The sequence below is a fragment of the Mastigoproctus giganteus genome, chromosome 1, assembly GCF_048544385.1.
Source record: "Mastigoproctus giganteus isolate SK-2022 chromosome 1, ASM4854438v1, whole genome shotgun sequence".
Taxonomy (NCBI): domain Eukaryota; kingdom Metazoa; phylum Arthropoda; class Arachnida; order Uropygi; family Thelyphonidae; genus Mastigoproctus; species Mastigoproctus giganteus.
This window is the reverse complement of record NC_143575.1, coordinates 46,943,337-46,963,900: the sequence shown is the minus strand read 5'-3', so window position 1 is coordinate 46,963,900 and position 20,564 is coordinate 46,943,337. Positions and strand designations below refer to the sequence as shown.

General features: G+C 36.0%; 1 protein-coding gene across 1 annotated transcript in view; it reads right to left on the bottom strand.

Annotated features, from left to right (window-relative positions):
- LOC150090765 (integrin alpha-PS1-like) overlaps positions 1-20,564 on the bottom strand; it is a 373,692-nt gene that overhangs the window by 289,879 nt on the left and 63,249 nt on the right. Inside the window, exon 6 of the mRNA XM_090379991.1 lies at positions 11,970-12,174. Within this exon, the coding sequence (XP_090236117.1) occupies positions 11,970-12,174 (205 nt within the window). The remainder of the gene's footprint in view (positions 1-11,969; positions 12,175-20,564) is intronic.

The window sequence follows — 20,564 nt, the reverse complement described above, 5'->3', positions numbered from 1 at the left end:
AATTATGGTTGAATTTGAAAGTGTCTGCAATTCTGCCCAGACACGATAGGAGGGAGTATATGATGAGAGCCTTGTCGATCAATTCGGCCCTGGAGAGATTGTGCAAGGCTCAAGGGGTAGAATTTTTTTCAGCCTGGACTGTACTTGTTAACAGGAGAGATTGCTTCTACAGGGATGGGATACACTTAAATAGAAAGGGTGCAAGAATTTTTGCTGATGCTGTCGAGGCAGTGTTAGGTGGGTCGGAAAACTGCTAGTTGGGGGGGATACAAGGACTAATAGATTAACAGTAGCCACTGGCAGAGGTGGAAGTCATTCTTGCACTGCTTCTATTGAAATGAGCAGAAGACTGAAAAACAAGATGCAGGATATTTCAGAGACTGCTGGGAGTCATTGCTGTACAAGTAAACACATGGGTTGTGTTAGGGTAGCTAAGAATAGAAACAGGTGCATGTATACCTGCGTGTACACCAATGCTAGGAGTTTGGTAAATAAATTTGATGAATTTGAGGTATTGCTCAAAACATCAAAGGCAGATATTGTTGGGATATCAGAGACGTGGTGTCACACAGATATAAGTAATGTGGAACTGGAATTTGGGGAGTACAATGTGTACAGAAAGGATAGACAGGATAGGAAGGGGGGAGGGGTTATGCTATTAGTTAGGAAACACATAAAAACTAAGGAAGTGAAGCCAGTCGACATCGCTGGACAGTGCAGTGTTGAGTCAGTTTGGTGTGACATAAGCATTGGGAGATCAAAATTGAGAGTAGGAGTGTGCTATAGGCCTAATGACTCTGATGAGTATAATAAGAAACTGTACAGGGAAATAGAGTGAGCCAGTAAATCAGAGAGTCTTATAATGGGAGATTTTAATTTCCCAGATATTGACTGGAATTTGGGGGCTGGTCACTCACACACTAGCAGGGCTTTTGTGGATTTATTGGATGATTGTTTTCTACATCAGCATGTTCGTGAGGCAACAAGAGGGAGCAATACTCTTGATCTGATTATCAGTAGTGATTCTTCATGCATTAAGAATCTGCAGATAAATGAACCACTAGGTGGCAGTGATCACAGTGTGTTGAAGTGGGATTTACTCAAGGAGGTAACTACCATCAGAGGTAAAGGGAAGGGTTTTTGTTTTCGTAAAGGTGACTATGATGGTCTGAGACAGTATTTAAATTCTATACAGTGGGACCAACTGATGATGTTACCAACAGCAAACTCAAAATGGGAAGCATTCAAGGAACTAATCTTGGAGGCTACCAGGCTTTACATACCAACTAAGAAATACTGTTCAAGGTTTAGGCCTAAATGGTTGTCAGATGAACTAATGAGACATGTGGCAGAGAAGAAAAATGCATGGGATACATACAAATTAACGGGTAACATGGAAGCCTATGATAGATATAAGTTGGTCTGTAACCAAGTCACAAAGGAGATTAGGCAGGCAAAGGCAGACTACGAAAAATCCTTGGCAAAGGATGCAAAGAAAAACAGAAAAGAGTTCTTTACATATTTAAACTCAAGAAGGAAAGGGATGAATCAGATTGGTCCACTGGATATTGATGGTTCAACAGTTGAGGATCCTGCTCAGGTGGCTAACAATCTAAACGAGTATTTTGCATCTACATTCACGCATGAGGAGTTATTCAGGAAGGAGAATGATGTAGGTAAAGTAAACATTGGCAGTGAGCTGGATGATTTTGTAATAACTGAGAGGAAAGTGGAGGAGAAATTGTTGAGGATAAACATAAAAAAGGCACCTGGGGTGGATGGGATCTATCCAGTTATATTAAAGGAGGCAGCAAAGGAAGTAAGCAAACCCCTAGCCATAATTATGAGAGCTTCTTTGGACTCAGGGGAGGTACCCATAGACTGGAGATGTGCAAATGTAACCCCAATTCACAAAGGAGGATCAAAGGCTGACACAAGTAATTATAGACCTGTTAGTTTAACTTCTGTTCCAGGTAAATTAATGGAGGCACTGGTTAAAGAAGCACTGCAGGATCATCTAGACAAGAATTCAGTTATAGCTCAGACGCAGCATGGTTTTGTTAAGGGCAGGTCTTGCCTGACCAATTTGATTGGATACTATGATGTAGTCACAAAAGGACTGGATGCAGGGAATAACTTTGATATTATATATCTGGATCTTAGAAAGGCTTTTGATACTGTTGCACATGGAAGACTGCTGCACAAATTGGAGCAGTGTGGCATTGGAGGCAAATTGCTGCTATGGATAAGGGGATGGTTGAGCGGCAGAAGACAGAGAGTGGCAATCAATGGACACTGCTCAACGTGGACTAATGTTATTAGTGGAGTTCCTCAGGGTTCAGTGTTGGGTCCATTGTTGTTTTCTGTATTTATAAATGATATTGATGATGGTGTATCAGGCTTAATGTCCAAGTTTGCAGACGATACAAAGGTTAGCAGGGTTGTTAAGGACACTACTGATACTATGCTGCTGCAACAGGATCTGGAAAGGTTGAGCAGATGGGCTGAGAGGTGGCAAATGAAGTTTAACATTGACAAATGTAAAGTACTACATATGGGACACAGTAACCCCAGATCAACGTATCAACTCTGTGGTACTACGCTGACAGTGGTAGAGAATGAAAAGGACCTGGGGGTAATTGTGCAGGCATATATGAAGTTCTCTGAGCAGTGCAGACGAGCTGCAAGAGTAGCTCATTGTGTCTTGGCAATGATATACAGGAATTTTTCTAGCAGGGACAGGGATGTGATTATTCCCTTGTATAAGGCATTGGTCAGGCCACACCTTGAGTACTGTATACAGGTCTGGAGGCCTCATTTCAAGAAGGATGTAGAGCTGCTGGAACGAGTACAGAGAAGGGCAACAAGATTAGTGAATGGAACAAAGGGTTGCTCTTACGAAGAAAGGCTTAAGTTTTGCAAATTACAGAGCCTGGAGACTAGGCATCGGCTAGGTGATCTGATAGAGGTGTATAAGGCTTTGAATGGCTTGAGCATGCTCAATGCCGATGGGATTCTTCCTCTTGCTCAGAATAATCACCTGAGAGGGCATAAATTCAAATTGAGGAAGGACGGATGTCGGATAGATGTGCGGAAATTTGCCTTTAGCCAGCGGGCAGTTGGTTTGTGGAATAGACTTCCATCGCTTGTTGTTGAAGTTGATAGCCTAAACAAATTTAAGGCTCAGATGGACAGGTATTTCGAACGAATGGAGGGGTAAAATGGGAATAGTGGTTGTTTTTTTTTTTTTTTTTGGCTGATGCTGAATAAGCTTGCTTTCTTGCATCATATGCCTCTACTAATAATGCTAATGCTAATAATTTAACATAAAAATACAGGTAACCCTCGTATAACACAGTTATTAGGTTTCAGTAAAATGTCATGCTGTGTGAAACTGTGTATTATACTGGACTAAGAAAAGTACAAAAAGTACAAAAAATACAAACTATTTCATTAAAAAAATGTTAACAAAAATACACCATTCTAGATTTCATGTATGTTCTGCTCCCTTTAAAAAAATCAGTGATCTGGATTTGTTTGCTTTTGCTTGATAAATCTTTGTGAATTTCATCTTATGGAATTAAGCATTTTTGAAGCTCCCTTTTGAACTCTAGGCTCCTTTCATTCAAGAATCTGCATTCAAAAAATAAGATTCTAATTGCTCGGCTAACTTTGTGCCTTCCTCTATGCTTTTTAATGTAAAATCTGGAAATTTACAATTTTCATCTGTGATATCATCTGAAGTGATTTGATTTTACCTCTGATGCCATTTGCACAAAATCCGCTAACGCCAGCTTCTTTTTCTAACAGTAATTCTTGAATGTCTTTGTAATCATATATTTTTTAGGAGCATTGGCAACTAAAGCTATGTTACTGTGTACATTGTCTATAAATTGCGTGTGTCCTGAGATCGATTTTCTGTTTTGCTGAATGAAAAACCTGAGTTTCCGTCAGAAAAAAAACATGCTACCCGGGCCCGACTAACTCAGCCATGTTGTAAAAAAGACCCATAAAAATTCCTCCCTTCATCAACTTGATTTGAACTCGGGTCTTTTCCAGCCAGTGTGGGGGGAGGAGGGCGATTCTATCAACTATGCTACATGAGAGGGGCTTCAGCAGTCACATCATCAAAACCTTCCCCTCCTACCGATGTAGCAAGTTCTATTATCACACCGATTCCGTTTTCTGCCCATTCAATCAAATTTCCTGAATGAACTGACTCTGGCCATACATTTTTCCACATGCATTTAACATTGACGATTTTACTTTTTTCAGCAATAAAGCTATGATCCTGATACAGTTCACAATTGAGAAATTGTTTCCATGCCTCCATTACTTCAATATATTCAGAATCAATTTTTTCCAAAATTCATTGCAACGATTTTCTGATGGAATGAGTTTTAAAGGTGGATATAATGCCTTGATCTAACATCTGAATGAAAGAAGTTGTATTAAGCCAGTACAACTGTGGCGGTAGGAACATAACTTCAACATTTGGATGATTTAAATTTTTTGGATGGCCTAGTGTGCTTTCCAATAATAATAAAACTTTGAAATCTAGATTTTTCCACATGTTCAACAAGTACAAGTTCAATAACACAGAACATAACATGGGAATTTCACAACAAAATAAAATACAGGGATTTCTCAATAATCTTTTTTTGACTAGCGAGTCAACAGTGGGATTCAAAAAGAATGGAAATGTTGAAAAATTACATTCAACATAATAGCAGGGTTCCCCGCACAAAAGCTCAAAATTACCCTGTTATGCGAGGTTTACCGAAATTCTCTAACTGTGTTAGAGTGAAACCGTGTTATATAAGTACTGTTGTGCGAGGATTGCCGCAATTTATTAATTGTGTTAGAGCAAAACTGTGTTGCTCTAACAATAGAAGTACCGTGTTATACGGGGGTTATCTGTACATAAATGTACATTAATCTACATACAAGAAAACATAAATAAAAATTTTATTTTGGGCCTCAACTTATAAAGCTGTAAATACTGATCAAAATGCTCCTCTGAATTAATAAAAGCTCTTATTTGAGTAATGAAATCATGCCTTTACTTAGATCCCTCTTTAGTTAAATGATATCTTCTAAATCTGTCTGTAGACCCAGCCTTTTAAATAAACTCAAAAACAGTAATAAGCATAGTTCGAATTTGGGCTGCAAGGGGGCCACTTTCTTTCAAAAGCTCTATTAATGTTTCTTCCACCAAAAATGTTCTCTTAATAATGCAGTAACCCTGGTAAATATGTAGAGAAACTCAATCCTGTCAAAAGATCGGCTGATCTTTTGAAAGGATTGAGTTTCTCCCCTCTCTCTCTCGTCTTCAAAATAGCAACATTTTCCAACATATCTCTGACCTTTCATGGATATATTAACCAAGTGTCTATTAACAATTTTGTCAAAAAAATATGGACCGATCATAAGAGAGAATGTGAAACTACAACATTCTGTTACCTTTTCATTATATAATGGTTTGTGTATGTGTTTTCTTCAGCCTACACAACACAATTACACACATTAACAGCACCACAAATATAAAAGTGCACTTCACCAGACTGTAATACAATCTGACCACTGTTGATCAGATTCAAGTTGAGCAATACAAGAGTATGAGAAATTAAGATGAACTGGCAACACAGTTAAACTGTTTTGAACTTATAAGGGTCCAGTTTCAGGATAATACTCATTGTTTTTTAATACAGATTTCTTAGGTATTTGTAAATGGTAGGACATGTCTCTTATACTGCATTCTTTTGAGCTGAATTTAAACAAGTCAAGTAACATCTGCAGTGTATCGTATTTAAAGTATATTCAATTATTTTTTTCCTTAAATTATTTAAACCTTTTCTTAATTGAACATTGTCATTAATAAAAATGAAAATAAGAAATTAATCATTTACCAATTAATTTTTAATTAATTGGTAAAAGATTACATACAAGAATACAAGACAATGCTAAGGAGAGCAAACACTGATGATCTTTTTCTCATGAACAACCCTTCAAAATACATGGTTAGGTGAGTGGCCCTCTAGGCACCTTAGATCACAACTTGATGATGGTCTCTTCTCCAATGGAGCCTTTCTCTCCTGACCAATCTCAACCTAGTGTTATTTGACATTACAATAATGCAAAATGGGATGACCTGTTAGATTTATTTCCTTCTTTTCCTTGGTCTTTTCAAATTTTCTGATGTCAAGTTGGGCAATACTAGTTTGTGAAATTATTCTTGTAGGAATAGAATCCTTTATTTCGCACATCACTTTAAAATTTCATCCTTTATCTATAAATCTTGGTTTTCCTATAAATGTACTAAGGCTGTTCAAGGTAAGAATGTTGCATATCGCGATTGGCTTTGTATCCAAATCTCCAGCTTCATTTTCTGCCTGCACCAAAGCTCGCAACAACTGTAAAGCAGTTATTAATCAGTCCAAACTAGATATCAAGCAGGCTAAGAGTAGTAAAACTTACTTCAATGTCAAATGGTAGTTGAGCATTCTGGTCTCTTTCCAAAGCTATCGGTCGCAAATTTTGCCCACCTCTGTCAACACTGGATGGTTCTATTGCCACTTCACCCAAAGATAAAGCTGACCTGCTAGCTTCCTACTTTTCTTCTAACTTGTGTATTGATGAGCTTAGTAAGCCATTTCCTACCATTCCTAGTAGGCTCTATTCAATGCCTCATGTGATCTTTCATCAAAGGATGTCAGAAGAATTTTGAACAGTCTTGATGCCAGAAAGTGCCAGGTTCTTATAGTATTTCTCCACTTGTTCTCAAAACCTGCACTCCTCAGATTACTCTTGTTCTGTGTCACTTTTTTTCACTTTCTTATTCCACAGGTGTTTTCCCTTCTGCTTAGAAATTTGCTCATATCCAGCCAGTTTCTAAAATGAATGACAAATCCCTCCCATTCAAGTATCATCTGATTTCACTTACTTCTATCCTTTCTAAAGTAATGGAGAAATCTATTAATTGCCAAATCTTGAACTATCTAGAACCCTTCCATCTGATCAATGATTGCCAGTATGGCTTCCATCAGTGTCAATCCACTGGTGATACACTGGCTTATGTTAACCAGCTGTGGACAGATTCAATGTTTGGTGAAACTCAAGCAGTTGCTCTTGATACTTTAAAGGCTTTTGATTTTGCTTGGCATAAAGGTGTTCTAAATAAGCTTCGATCTTATGGTTTACCAACTGTTTTTTTGTAATTGGGGATTCAGTTTTCTCTCTGACTGCTCACTGCAGGTGATGGTAGATGGCTTTCTGTCTTTTAACTTTTCAACCAATGCAGGTGCTCCCCAAGGTTCAGTTCTTTCTTCCCCTCTTTTCTTCTTGTATATTAATGACCTTTTTCCATTGACCAGAAATCCTATCCACAGTTTTGCTGATGAGTTTCCAGCTTCTACAATTAGCAGGTTATATGTCTGATTTTGAATTGAGGTAAATTTTTCCATGTGTTATAATGCCTCAACTTAAGCCACTCTTCCACTTCTAATGCTTTTTTATTCTGGTTCCGTGGTCAATAATGAAGTGTCATGCATTTTTTTTATATATCTACAGCACTCCCATTTAAAATGCTTTCCCACTCATATTGCTTTTTTCTTTAAGGTGATAAGAAGGAATAAACTTAGATATAACCTCTCTCTCTCTTGATTTTAGGTTTTGGAAAAAGGGTATTTTTGAATATTCAAATTATTAATCATGAACCTTTATTGTACAGTTTATTTACATTATAGAAATCATTTAAAATGCAGGTGGTATTTATATCATATTTAATTTGAGTCTTCGAAGGCAGAAAGGCTGCTCCACAACTCAGTGTCTACCTATTCATCACTAAATTTGCATTCTCTCCTTAGCTTGTTTTTTTTTTTTTTTTTTTATTAATCATGAACCTTTATTGTACAGTTTATTTACATTATAGAAATCATTTAAAATGCAGGTGGTATTTATATCATATTTAATTTGAGTCTTCGAAGGCAGAAAGGCTGCTCCACAACTCAGTGTCTACCTATTCATCACTAAATTTGCATTCTCTCCTTAGCTTGTTTTTTTTTTTTTTTAATATAATTTAACATTATTTGTCTACTTTACTTGCTAGTACAATAATTAGTGTCTTTTGTATATGCACGCATTTCACATGGCATCAAGAAATTTCATTAATGACAGTATTATTATTATCATGGTAATACCACATTTATCATGTTCATAGAATAGAACTCAAGAAGAAACCTGCTAAAAAAAAAATTGTTTTTGTTTATACTCCGGCACGACCACCAGGTCAGTGGAGTTTACATTAAATCAATCAATACAAATGTTAATCATATTTAGCATGGGCTTGAACCCCAGACCATTCAAAGAGCATGTGCTACTGCACTCGTGCTCCTGACCACTCGGCTACATCAAGCCCACCAAAAGGGAAAGGGTCTTGCTTATAGTGATATTATAGGGCCAGTCCCTGCAAAAATAGTGCAATATGTCACTAATGACCATCCAACCTATTAGGCAGTTAAGGTTTTTGAAATAATTTTTAAATTTTAATTTTCTATTTATATTTCACTTTAATTTAGTAAAATATATTAATTTTATTAAATATATATTTTAGTAAAGTATATATATTTTACTAAATAAATAATAATTTCTTAAAATATATTTTACTAAATGTATAATAATTTTATAAAATATATTTCACTTTATTTTAATAAAATATTGATATTATATATTGCTGTAACATCATCTATATTTATTTTAATTTGTACATGTACAGGTAAGACTGTTTATGCCAGGGTTAGGTTGCCAAGATTTCCGGCGTAAAAATGAAGCAGTGTAAATTGAAGCAAAATATAATGGGAACGTATGTAAATACATTAGGTTGCGTTCCGAGATTTTCAGTAATCAACGCAAAATATGTACTTGAAAATGTTTTATTTTATGAAATTTGCATATTGAAAATTGTATAAAGTTTAAGAAAAAAAAAAGAAAATTTACTGCTTTAAAAATGATAGACTACATGTCTATTTGGTTTTCTTCTTTTTTGATTATAAGTTATAGTATGGCTGTAGAACTGTCTCAATTCCTCTCTTAACAGTTGAACTCTGCTCCCAGTTGGGATCATTGCTACAGAAGATCACATCCCTTATTAATAAGAGCAACAGCCTCTTACATTGATTTCACTGTTAGTGTCCTAACCAGCATTGTAGAGTCAGCTTCACTTTCCTCTATGTCTTCTTTGGACAGTTGTTCAGCTAACTGTCCTAAACCTTCCGTTGAAAGCTCTTCATCATGATTCTCAAGGAGCTCATTTAAGTCACCAACTTCTACATCATCTAGTCCTATTTCCTTTGCTATCTCTGTCACATTCTCTCTGATGCAAGGGTAGTGTTGCTTTGGTCTGATGCAAGCCAGACCAAAGCCATTCATACATGATTTTGACACTTCACTCCATGCCAGTGAAATGTTGGAGATCCCTTTCATGATGTCTTATGACTTCCAGTCGTCTCTCAACGTGACATTATCGGACACTTGAATAGTCTCAGAAATTCCCTTTAGTGTTGTCCATAAGTAATAAGCTTTGAAGGTGGATATTGCTCCTTGATCCATGGGTTGTAAAAGTGAGGTTGTGTTTGGTGAAAGGAAGACAATCTTGATCCCTAGGCCATTGGTATTCAAATCGCTCAAATCTGAAGGGTGAACAGGGGCATCGTCCAGCAGTAGCAAAACCTTGTGAGGAAATCTATTTTTCGTACAGAACTCCTTTACTGTCGTGCAAAAATACATGTACCAATCACTAAAAATTGTCTGTGTAACCTAGGCCTTTTTGTTGGAAAGCCAGAAGACAGGAAGCTGTGTTTTCACGATTCCCTTCATAGCACGTGGTGTTTCTGAATGGTAAACTAACATAGGTTTAAATCTGAAAGTTCCTGAAGCATTGCCACCCAACAACAAAATCAAATGGTCCTTGACTGCCTTGAACCCAGGGGCAGAACGTTCTTCACGAGCAATGAAGGTGTGGTTGGGCAGCTTTTTCCAGTAGAGACCTATTTCATCTACATTAAAAACTAAGTCTGGGGTAAGCTTTTCTTCATCAATGAGTTTTTGAAAACAAATTGGAAATTCATTTGCAGCTGTAATATCAGCACTAGCTGCTTCTCCTGACATTTTAACATTATGAATTTTTGTTCTGTTCTGTTCTTAAATCTAAAGAACCATCCTCTACTAGCAGTAAAATCATTAGAACCATCCTCTTCACCACTTAACTGATAAAACAAAAATTTTTCTTTATACCTGATAAGTGATTATGTTAGAGGAAGATGACGCTGGGTCATGTTGTCAATCCACAGGACAAGCAGCTTTTCCATTTTTGGACTGTTTTATTCCGGGAATAGGTGTAGTAAGAAGGTCCCACACCAATATTGACCACTGATTGGGAAGATTGCTTTGCGGTCTCAGCATTTTTCATTACAATTGTTACAGTTTATGGTGCTAAATTGAAGGCACGACACACATCTGACCGAGTTTCACCTTTCTCCATTCACCAAATAATTCCTATTTTTTTTTGATTGTCAATGATTTTTGTTTTTTAGTCTCTTGTCCAGATGCACTTGATAACACACGTTTTGGGGGCATGGTGGTAGATATGTAAAGTTATCTATATTTGAAAATACATATTAATAAAAAGAAGTCCTCTAAACACCAGTACATGTTTGTCAGTTCACTTGCAGTTCTTAGTCGATGGTTAATGTAATTTGCATTTTCTTGTCGCATTTTATATTCCATTTTTTTGTTTAATTATTTAAATTTTAGGCCATAGTTTATCATTTAGTATTATAGTTTTATTACAATGTCAGGACCATCTGTGTCTAGGAAGTCGGGCAGAGTCATGACTCACCCCCCCCCCAATCGCAATCTATGAGAGGTGCAAAAGTGAAGCGCCGTAAATTGAAGTGGCATAAACCAAGTCCTACCTGTATTTCATAAAATTCAAAATTTTAACCTGAAGACAGATTTATATATACTTGTAGTATAGTTTATTTACTATACTACAAGTATATATAAACTGGGAATGCTTGGGTTGAATTGTATCAATTTATACTTTCATATTAACATATTAATTAAATATTTCATTTGGCAAATGTCTTTTATCAAATATCTGGTCACTATCACATTAACGTTCAATATTAAATATCTGGGCTAATGCCAGAAAGAGGAAGAGGGAAGACAAATAATTGAAAAACATGTATGACCCAAAATTATTTTACTTTAGACTCAATGCACAAGTTTATTTTCATATTTTTATTTTTTTTTTAAATAAGGCATTATACTGAAGAAAACTACAATCAGTGTATAACAAGTGTGTTTTTAATACAAGTATACATCAAACTAGTTTCGTCTTTTTTTTTTACATTATGTGGCCTTGTGTCAATCTTTAGCCAAGTCCCAGATGGCCAACCTAATTAATTCTTAGTGCTAACTCCCAGCAAATTAATGATTTAATGCACCTAAAGTTCACATTATTAAGCACAGTGCTATATTGTATGGGAAAAAGACGAGTTCATATACCAAAGTGCCCAAATTTTCATTAGAACTTCAGCATTCTTGTCAGTACAGTTCCTACTGCAGTATTAGTTAGTTATTTGGTTTTTAGGAGCATTAGCAACAAAGGCCATATTGCTCCAGGATATGCAGTGGTCATTTCCTGACCTTTTCGCATCCTCCGTATTTGGTGGTGACGGGCTCGAACCCTGGTCTAATCAAGAAGCGTATGCTACGCACTGCAGTATTGAAAACATCACAATTAGCAATAAAAATTTTTGATAAGTTTAATTTTCCTTCTTTTGAATTTCATGTATGCACTCTCCTAAAGATGTTTTTATTTATAAGTTAAATTATTAAGCATCATCTCTTTTTATAAATTAACAAACAACTGATTTAACTGAATTGTGAAGCTAAAATATGCCACATACCCATCATTATTTATATCAAGTGAAGCCAAAGAGTAACCAAATGAAGAAGCAAACTGCTCTCCATTCAACACCAACTGCACTATGAATGTAGAATCAGCTTTTTGTTTTGCAAAAAAGACAACCTGACCTGTACCATTTCCTCGAGGTGCACCACCAACAAAGCTGGTCTCATCTCCAAAAAATTTTCCAGATATTACAGATACACCTAAAAACAAAACCCAAAAATTACACAAATAAATCTTGGATAATATTTTAAAAAAAAAATAAATTATACTAAATAACTAGATATATTATATCACTCTAGCAATATGCCTTGTGATCAGCAAAACATTTTTTACTTCCATCTCAAATTCATAATGAAGTAATTGCTCAAAAAACAGCCCTTGCAGGTATGAGGTACATATAGCCATTTTTGGTATTTTCAATACAATGAAGTGGAATGAAGCATCCATTTAAAATTAAGCTTGATTTAATTCTTGGGAAAAAAATTTATGTTGCAGATCAGTTATCTTTTAAGGGCACAAAATGTGATGTTGTATACATTAATACAAATAATACTGAGTAGGAGATCTGAAGATTTACTTAACAGGTACAGGGCAAGGCTGAGAAAAATTTGCGAGTTAGGATTAAATTGAAAGTGTCTGCAATTCTGCCCACGCATGACTGGAGAGGGTAGACGATGAGAGCCTTGTCAATCAATTTGTATCCTGGAGAGACTGTATAAGACTCACAGGGTAGAATTTTTCTTATTCACATAATATTTAATATTCTAGCAGTCTTCTTAATCCATTTTTAGTTAGCTTATGGCTGCTTCTAGGATGGCCTAGCCATCCTAGGAGCTAACTAGAATTTTTCTTAGTGTGGTTAATGCTTGTTTACAAGACACACTGTTTTTAGAGGAATGTGATAGACTTAAATAGAAGGATTGCAAGATTACTTACTGATGCTATCAAGGCAGTGTTAAGTGGGTTGGAAAATTTAGCTTGAGCAGATACACAGACTAACATATTAACACAGTTGCAGGCAGTGGCGTAAGCAATTCTTGCATTGCTTCTACTGCATCGTGTAGCAGTCTGAAAGGTGAAATGGAGGAGATTACAAGGCCTGCTGAGGAGTCATCATAAGACAACCAAACACGTAGGTTTTGTTAGGATTACAAAAAGCAAAAACTGGTGCATACATATTTTTATGTTAGCTAATGCTACGAGCATAGGGAATAAATTTAATGAATCTGAAGTACTGGTTGTCATCAAATGCAAACACTGTAGGCATACCACAGATATGGTATCAATCAGACATAAGAGATGCATTAATTTGGATATGCTGAGCACAATGTGTACAGGAAGAACATTCATTTATATTTACATTTTATTCAAACCTATAATACAACTATAATACAACCTTGATCACAAGGCATATTAAACAAAACTATAATACAACTTCCATTTATAAATGTTCCCTGAGCCATAGACTCATCCACATTAGGGTCTTGGTTACAATCTAACAAATATAAAATATAAATGCTCAACATTTAAAACTTCTCATACTATAAAAAAAAAAAAAAAAAAAAAAGACAATTAAAAAAGAAGGCAGCGCACTCCTGGATTACAGGAGTGCGCTGCCACTCCTGGTAAAATCTCAACGACAATCATGATTGCCTGAACTCCATTATATTTTATGATTAATTTAAAATCATGTATAAAAACTTATATATCTTGGTACTATTTAAAGTTATAAAAAACTTTTTTTTAATTATCGCCCCCTAAAGGGCTTTTTAAGACAATTTTTTTCCTAATTGACCCCATGAAATTTTAAACAAGAAAATACTTTATACTTACTCTTTTTATTCAATAGGATCCCTGAGCCTGATGCTCTTAGCTAAAAGTTCAATTTTTAGTATGATGTTAGTAAGTTTAATTCTAATGTCTCCTCTTAAACATATATCAATTCTGTTTCTTTCCTTTGATAATATTTTAATTACTGAACTAAAACGACTTTCGACCATATAAGACGTTGGGAAACAAAGAAGTACTTTGGCCATTTCAAACCACATTGTTGGATAAAGAAGTTTAGTTGTTTTTGATACACACAACTCAGCCATTCCACCTTTTTCGAATTTATATTTGCATTCTTCGTTACATTTTAATTCAATGAGTTCTTGAATTTCTTCACTAGCAGACCAGGCATTGCATCCAGTTGGATCTAACATCCATGGCTTCACGTCAAAGAAAATAAATCTCAAAATCTCTTTTTAATTTCACCTTTTAAAGAACACAAATGATCTGAATAATTCTTGTTATTCGGTTTTTAGGAGCATTAGCAACTAAGGCCATGTTGCTCCGGGGATATGCGGTGGTCATTCCCTGACCTTTCCGCATCCTCCGTATTTGGTGGTGACGGGCTTGAACCCCGGTCTAATCAAGAAGAGTGTGCTATGCAGTGCTGCTCCTTCCCACCTGGCTACAGAGGTGCCCGAATAATTCTTAAGATCATTCTCAGTTCAATGATTTCAGCTAACTAATTGCATACCTTGAAATTTTTTTCTCATTAAATTGCTTTCATATATTTCCAGTTTTTGTGAAGGCTTTTAATACGCGTTTGCAGTCTATCACCGTAATTAATTTCCCTTGAAGCTGAAGTGATACTTCAAGTTTTTGAAAAATCCAAGCCACATAGTATATGTTGTTTTTGTGTTTGCTGATCTCCTCAGCTAAATCTGTGTCTCCTTTTCTTTCTAAAAAACTATCATATCAAAAAGGTTTACAAATCTTATTAGACAGTTTCATTTAGAAAGCCATCTGACTTCTGCATGTAAAAGAAGCCTCACATACTGTTCTTCATTATCAACACAATATTTTCTGAAAAGGCGATCATATTTGCTATGTGACTTTATTTTATTGATGGTTTTAATAACTATATTGAGAGATTGATAAAGAAGTGGACTAATATATTTTGCAACCAGATGATGTAGGTGCACAACGCAATGTACTGCAAGAATTTTGGGACATACTTCCTTTAGGTGGGCTATAAAACCTTTGTCTTCCAACCATGGAGGTAGCATCATCAGTGGAACAGGATACCAAAGTTTCCAATGGTACTTGTTTTTCATCAAATCATGTTTTTACAGCAGCAAAAATGGATGCTCCAGTACAGTCAGTTTCTATAGGGTTTACAAACAACATCTCTTCTTGCAATTTACAATCATCCTCGAAATAACAAACATATGCCATTAGAAGGGCCTTATTGTCAGTAACTGTGGATTCATCAATCTGAATAAAAAATTTTCTCATTTTCAGTTTGTCAATTAGCTGCTCTTCGATGTTAACTAACATCTCATCAATTCGTGCCAATGAGCAAGATTCGAACTGAATTGTTGCTCAATGGCAATGCTTTTAAAATACTGGAAGAATTTTGATGCATCACTGTTGAAATTACAATCTCTAATGCAGGCCATATAACAATTTCAGAAACTGAATGAGCACTATCAGTTTTTGCAATGATTTCTGCAATTTTATAAGACACAATCATTTCATCATCATTTGTTTATGTGTTCTCCTTAAATAAGGAAGTAACAGTGTAACGTTGCTCAAAATTCGGTTTTAAATTTTTTAAATATTCTATATGTTTTCCAACTTTATCAGGACGTTTCCTTTTTAAGTCAGGAAACGTCTTGATGGTTTCATAGCCTCATTTGAAAAAGAACTATTACAGATAAGACACATAGGCTGTCTTGGGTTGAATTGGCTTTCAATAAAACCATAAGCTAGATATTCATCTAGATACTGTTGACACTTTTTCTGTCCAGCACTTGACATGACTGATGATGGGATGAATAACTACAAAGAATTAAATAATAAAATATAAATTATTTTTATTCAACTCTCATAGCCCATGTCGGAACAAAAATAAACAACTTCCACAAGGAAACAATAAATCAATACTAATTGTTGCTTAGAAAGTTGAAACAATACTGTACACTGCATCCCATCCATGCCTCCCATATTGACCAATGAAACAAAAGAATAAACAAATAAACCACGTCCACCATGCTGCTGCCAAGGCACAGCTGTCGTTAGTGTCCTATCATGCAATTAGTAATATTCATTGTCTGTCTCTAGAATGATGTTTTGATAGCTACATTCTTGCTGTTTTTTTCACACTATTCCCAATTGATGTCTTTGATACTTTTTAAAATTATTTTCATGCGACTCAAATAATTATGAGAGCAGACAGGGCTTCTGGTTTCGTTACTTAACTAGCACAATGATAATGCTCACAATACTAATTGTTGCTTGGAAAGTAGAAACAATACTGTACACTGAAACATATCCTCATCCCATCCATGCCTCCTATATTGACCAATGAAACAAAAGAATAAACAAATAAACCACGTCACCATGCTGCTGCTGCCAAGGTCGCAGCTGTCGGAAAGGCACAAACGTCAAGGATTGCAGAGACATTACCTCAGAAAGCACTTAGGTATTTAATCCTATGAAAAGCAAAGGTGGTTGAATTAAATCACACCCACCATCTTCCTTTTATAAAAATTCCTCACTCACTCCTAATATAATATACCTAAATGTTAAGAATCAGTTGTCTCAGGGGAAATGAAAACCCAGTTAGAAAAATTAAATATTAAGGAATACGATGTTGTCAGGTAGGGTTGAATGTTGGAGGGCCATAAACCATTGTAATATCCATGATTTTTTTCGCCCCCCAAAAATCAGTTTTTGTCCCCGTTGAGAATTCCTGCTCTAAACAATTCAGATATATCCATATCTATATTGTTTATAAAGTATAGTGTTTATACACACTATAAAAAAAAATTTATACATACATTATAAAAACTGTTTATAGTATATTACATATAGTGAATTTAAACCTTCTATTTCCACTCATAATTGTTTGTCTTCTAACAAATACTTCCCATACAAAATTATTAAAGATGGTATAATTTTCTATGAGTAAACTACACGTGGCTCAAACTGCTAAACTCCTATTAATTCAAGCATTTGACTTCTAAAGTCCCCATACGGCCCACAATACCTCATAATATGATCTGAATCTTCTACCTCACCACAAAAACAAATCTAGATTATGCACAAAAATTGCTCTATCCCTAATTCACAAGTCCATGTCCTTTAATAAGCCTAGTAGCATATACACCTAAATCTGGCCAAGTCACATCTTCTAGGCTGTCACATCAGGCAGATAACCACATTCAACCCTACCCTTATCGGACTCGTTCCACCTACAATTAGCATTAGTTGAGGCATATGATGCAAGAAAACAAGCTTATACAGCATCAGCCAAAAAAAAAAAAAAAAAAACCTTTTCATCTCACCCATCCGGTCACTCCAAATGTTTGTCTAGTTCAGCCTTAAATTTATTTAAGCTATCAACTTCCAACAACAGATGGAAGTCCATTCCAGCAATCAACTACCCGCTGGCTAAAGGCAAACTTCTGCACACCTATTCGACAACTTCTTTCCTCAATTTGAATCTATGCCCCCCTCAGGTTCTTAATCTGAGCAAGCAGAAGTATCCCGTCAGCATTAAGCTTGCTCAAACCATTCAAGGCCTTATACACCTCAATCAGACCACCTCGCAGGTGCCTAGTCTCCCATGCTGCAAGCTTGCAGAACTAAAGCCTTTCTTCGTAAGCACACCCCTTTGTTCCCCTCACCAATCTTGTTACCCTTCTCTGTACGCCTTCTAGCAACTACATCCTTCCTGAAATGAGGCTTCCAGACCTGTATACAGTACTCAAGGTGTGGCCTGACCATTGCCTTATACAAAGGTATAATCACCTTGTCTCTGCTCGCAAAATTCCTATATATCATTGACAAAACTCCGTGACCTGCTGTGGTAGCCCATCTGCAATGCTCAGAGAACTTCATATCTGACTGCACAATTACCCCCAGGTCTTTTTCATTCTCCACCTCCCTGAGTGTAGTACCGCACAGTTGGTACATTTCTCTTGGATTACGCTACCCATATGGAGTACTTTGCATTTGTCAATGTTAAACTTCAGTTGCCACTTCTCGGCCCATCTGTCTAACTTTTCTAGATCGTGTTGCAGTAGCATACTGTCTTTACTGTCATTAACAACCTTGCCAACCTTTATATCATCTGCAAACTTGGACAATGCCACACTTGATCAATTTTTCTCCCTGGATTCTCTTCCTTTCCATCTTCATATCCTTCTTTCCATATCAGATGTTTCTTACTTAGCTTTATAGCCCCATGCACCTCCAGCATAAGTCCTGATAGGCACAAAAATACACTTGAATAGTAGGTCAAGAGACTTCTCTTTCACACCCCATTAACTATTCTCCTAATTTTAGAGGATTATATAATGTATTTTTCCTCTTAAATAGTTGAAATGGGGCAAATATATTGGTCTGTCATACAACACTACTCCCAGATATTTAACAGCAGGAGCATACGTCTGGGTTCCAGCAGGAGTGCAAACAAATGGTGGTCTAGAAACACTTAATTTTCCCTTAAGCAAAACCATCCAAAACTTTGCTACCAATAGCTCCGACTTATTTTCACATACCCACTTATACACATTTTTCATTATTTCAGTAGCCTTATTTTCCAACTGTTTTGTACAATTACCGATTATCAGGATAGCCATCGGCATATGTAAAGGCTCTGAGCCTCCCCAATCCATATTAAGTATCTCATACACTACAAAGGTCCATAAAAATAAGGACCCACAATCGATCTTTGAGGAGACCCTCTAGTTATCCTCATCTTGATCTCATCATAATAAGTTCTAACTGTTACCTGACTTTCACTCAAATAATTTCTCATTATTGCATACAACGTACTGCATAACTATGGTATTCCAGGTAACTATGCTAACCTAAGTCTCCTCACACTTTCCCACCATATCATATCAACTTCTCCATTAAAATATTACATGCTCCCTTAAAATACCCATTGCACATTTTTCCAAACAGTATTTTGTGCCATGTATTAAGGCTCTAACTGCACCCTCTACAGACCTACCCTTCTGAAAGTCATACTGCCTATCTGAACACAATCCTTTTGCATTATAATGAATTAAAATTCTCTTAATAATCATTCTTTCAATGATCTTCCCTATAACAGGAAGTAAAAATATATAGGGCAGTAGCATCCAAGCTCTGCCGCATCTCTTTCTGAACTTTTAATTACAATGTCTATCACAGCCTCTTTCCATTTTTCGAAAAAACTTATTCCTTTAAACATGAATTAAATAGGTCAAGAAAATATGCGGAGACATTACCAATACCCACTTCTTCGCAAAAATTTTTATTATCTCATCATATCATTTCCTGGGGATTTACCATTCTCAATTAAATCTACTGCTTTCTTTAATTGTAAAATTCTCACACTCTCCTATCTCCTTATATTCTTTATTTAGTTTCCTTATCTCCTTCTGCTGGATTGTCTCATTATCCTCATCTTGTGGGAACAAAGATTCTAATATAGCATGTACCAAGTCTCTCCAGCTTATGACCTTCTCAGGTCCACACAACTTCACTGTATAATACACCCTATCTAATTTCATCTTGTCCATAATAATTTTATAGGGTAATCCCCAAATATCATGATTTACTTCTTTATTAACAAAGTTTATCCACACATCACATCATACTTACTTACTTTTCTTATTAACCTTGTATAGCCTCTTTTCTCCCTTATATAATTCATCTTTAATTCCTCAACCTCACTTTTTAAATGCCTTTCATATGGATACACTTCTAAATTTTGTAAAGGGGAACTGATGTGTGGGCACTGCACCAGGATTGGGCCTGCACATAAGATTGTACACCATGTCATGTGGCCCTTTGGAATTCTCGCCTCAGGCAAAAGGCTCTAATCCATTCTTTTATCAGTTAATTCTCTATTCCACCAAGGCACTGTGTGACTATACCTTTTTCTTTTAATCACTATATAACCTGAGAAATCATACCAGTCAACCAATTAGTTCAGCTTTTCCCCCAGCCCGGCTGCCATTCCATATTACTTCATTTTTCAACAGACAAGCTCCTCCTGATGATCTCAAACCTCTCCCATTTTAAAGTACAAACAGCATACCTGTCAATACTGTATCGAACATTTTTTGTTCATCAGTCCTCTATCTGATAGATAATACAGTGGTGGTCACTAGTCATCCACCCTTCCTGTCCACCCTTGCCAATTCACAATCTTAGAAACTATTGCTTGAGTTGCCATCTATGGACTCACCTAAAACTATGGAATAGGTAGCTTTTACTTTCTATAACTTCTTCAATTAATTCTCCTCTTCCATCTGTTTCACAATTCCCCCATATAACAGAATTGGCATTTGTACCCACCGCTATAATCACCCTCTCAGACCCAAGAACAGAACAAACCTTGTCTATATACAAATATGGTCCTAATTCATGACTAAACTGACAATAAATACGTACCAGAGAGAACTTTCCTACTACACCCATTATTTCAGCACAAACCATATGAATAGAATTCAACTCAGTAACTTGAGTTGCTATAAGCTCAGGTAAACTGAGCCATTATCAATCGACAATAGGATGGGAGCCTCCTCAACGATTCATG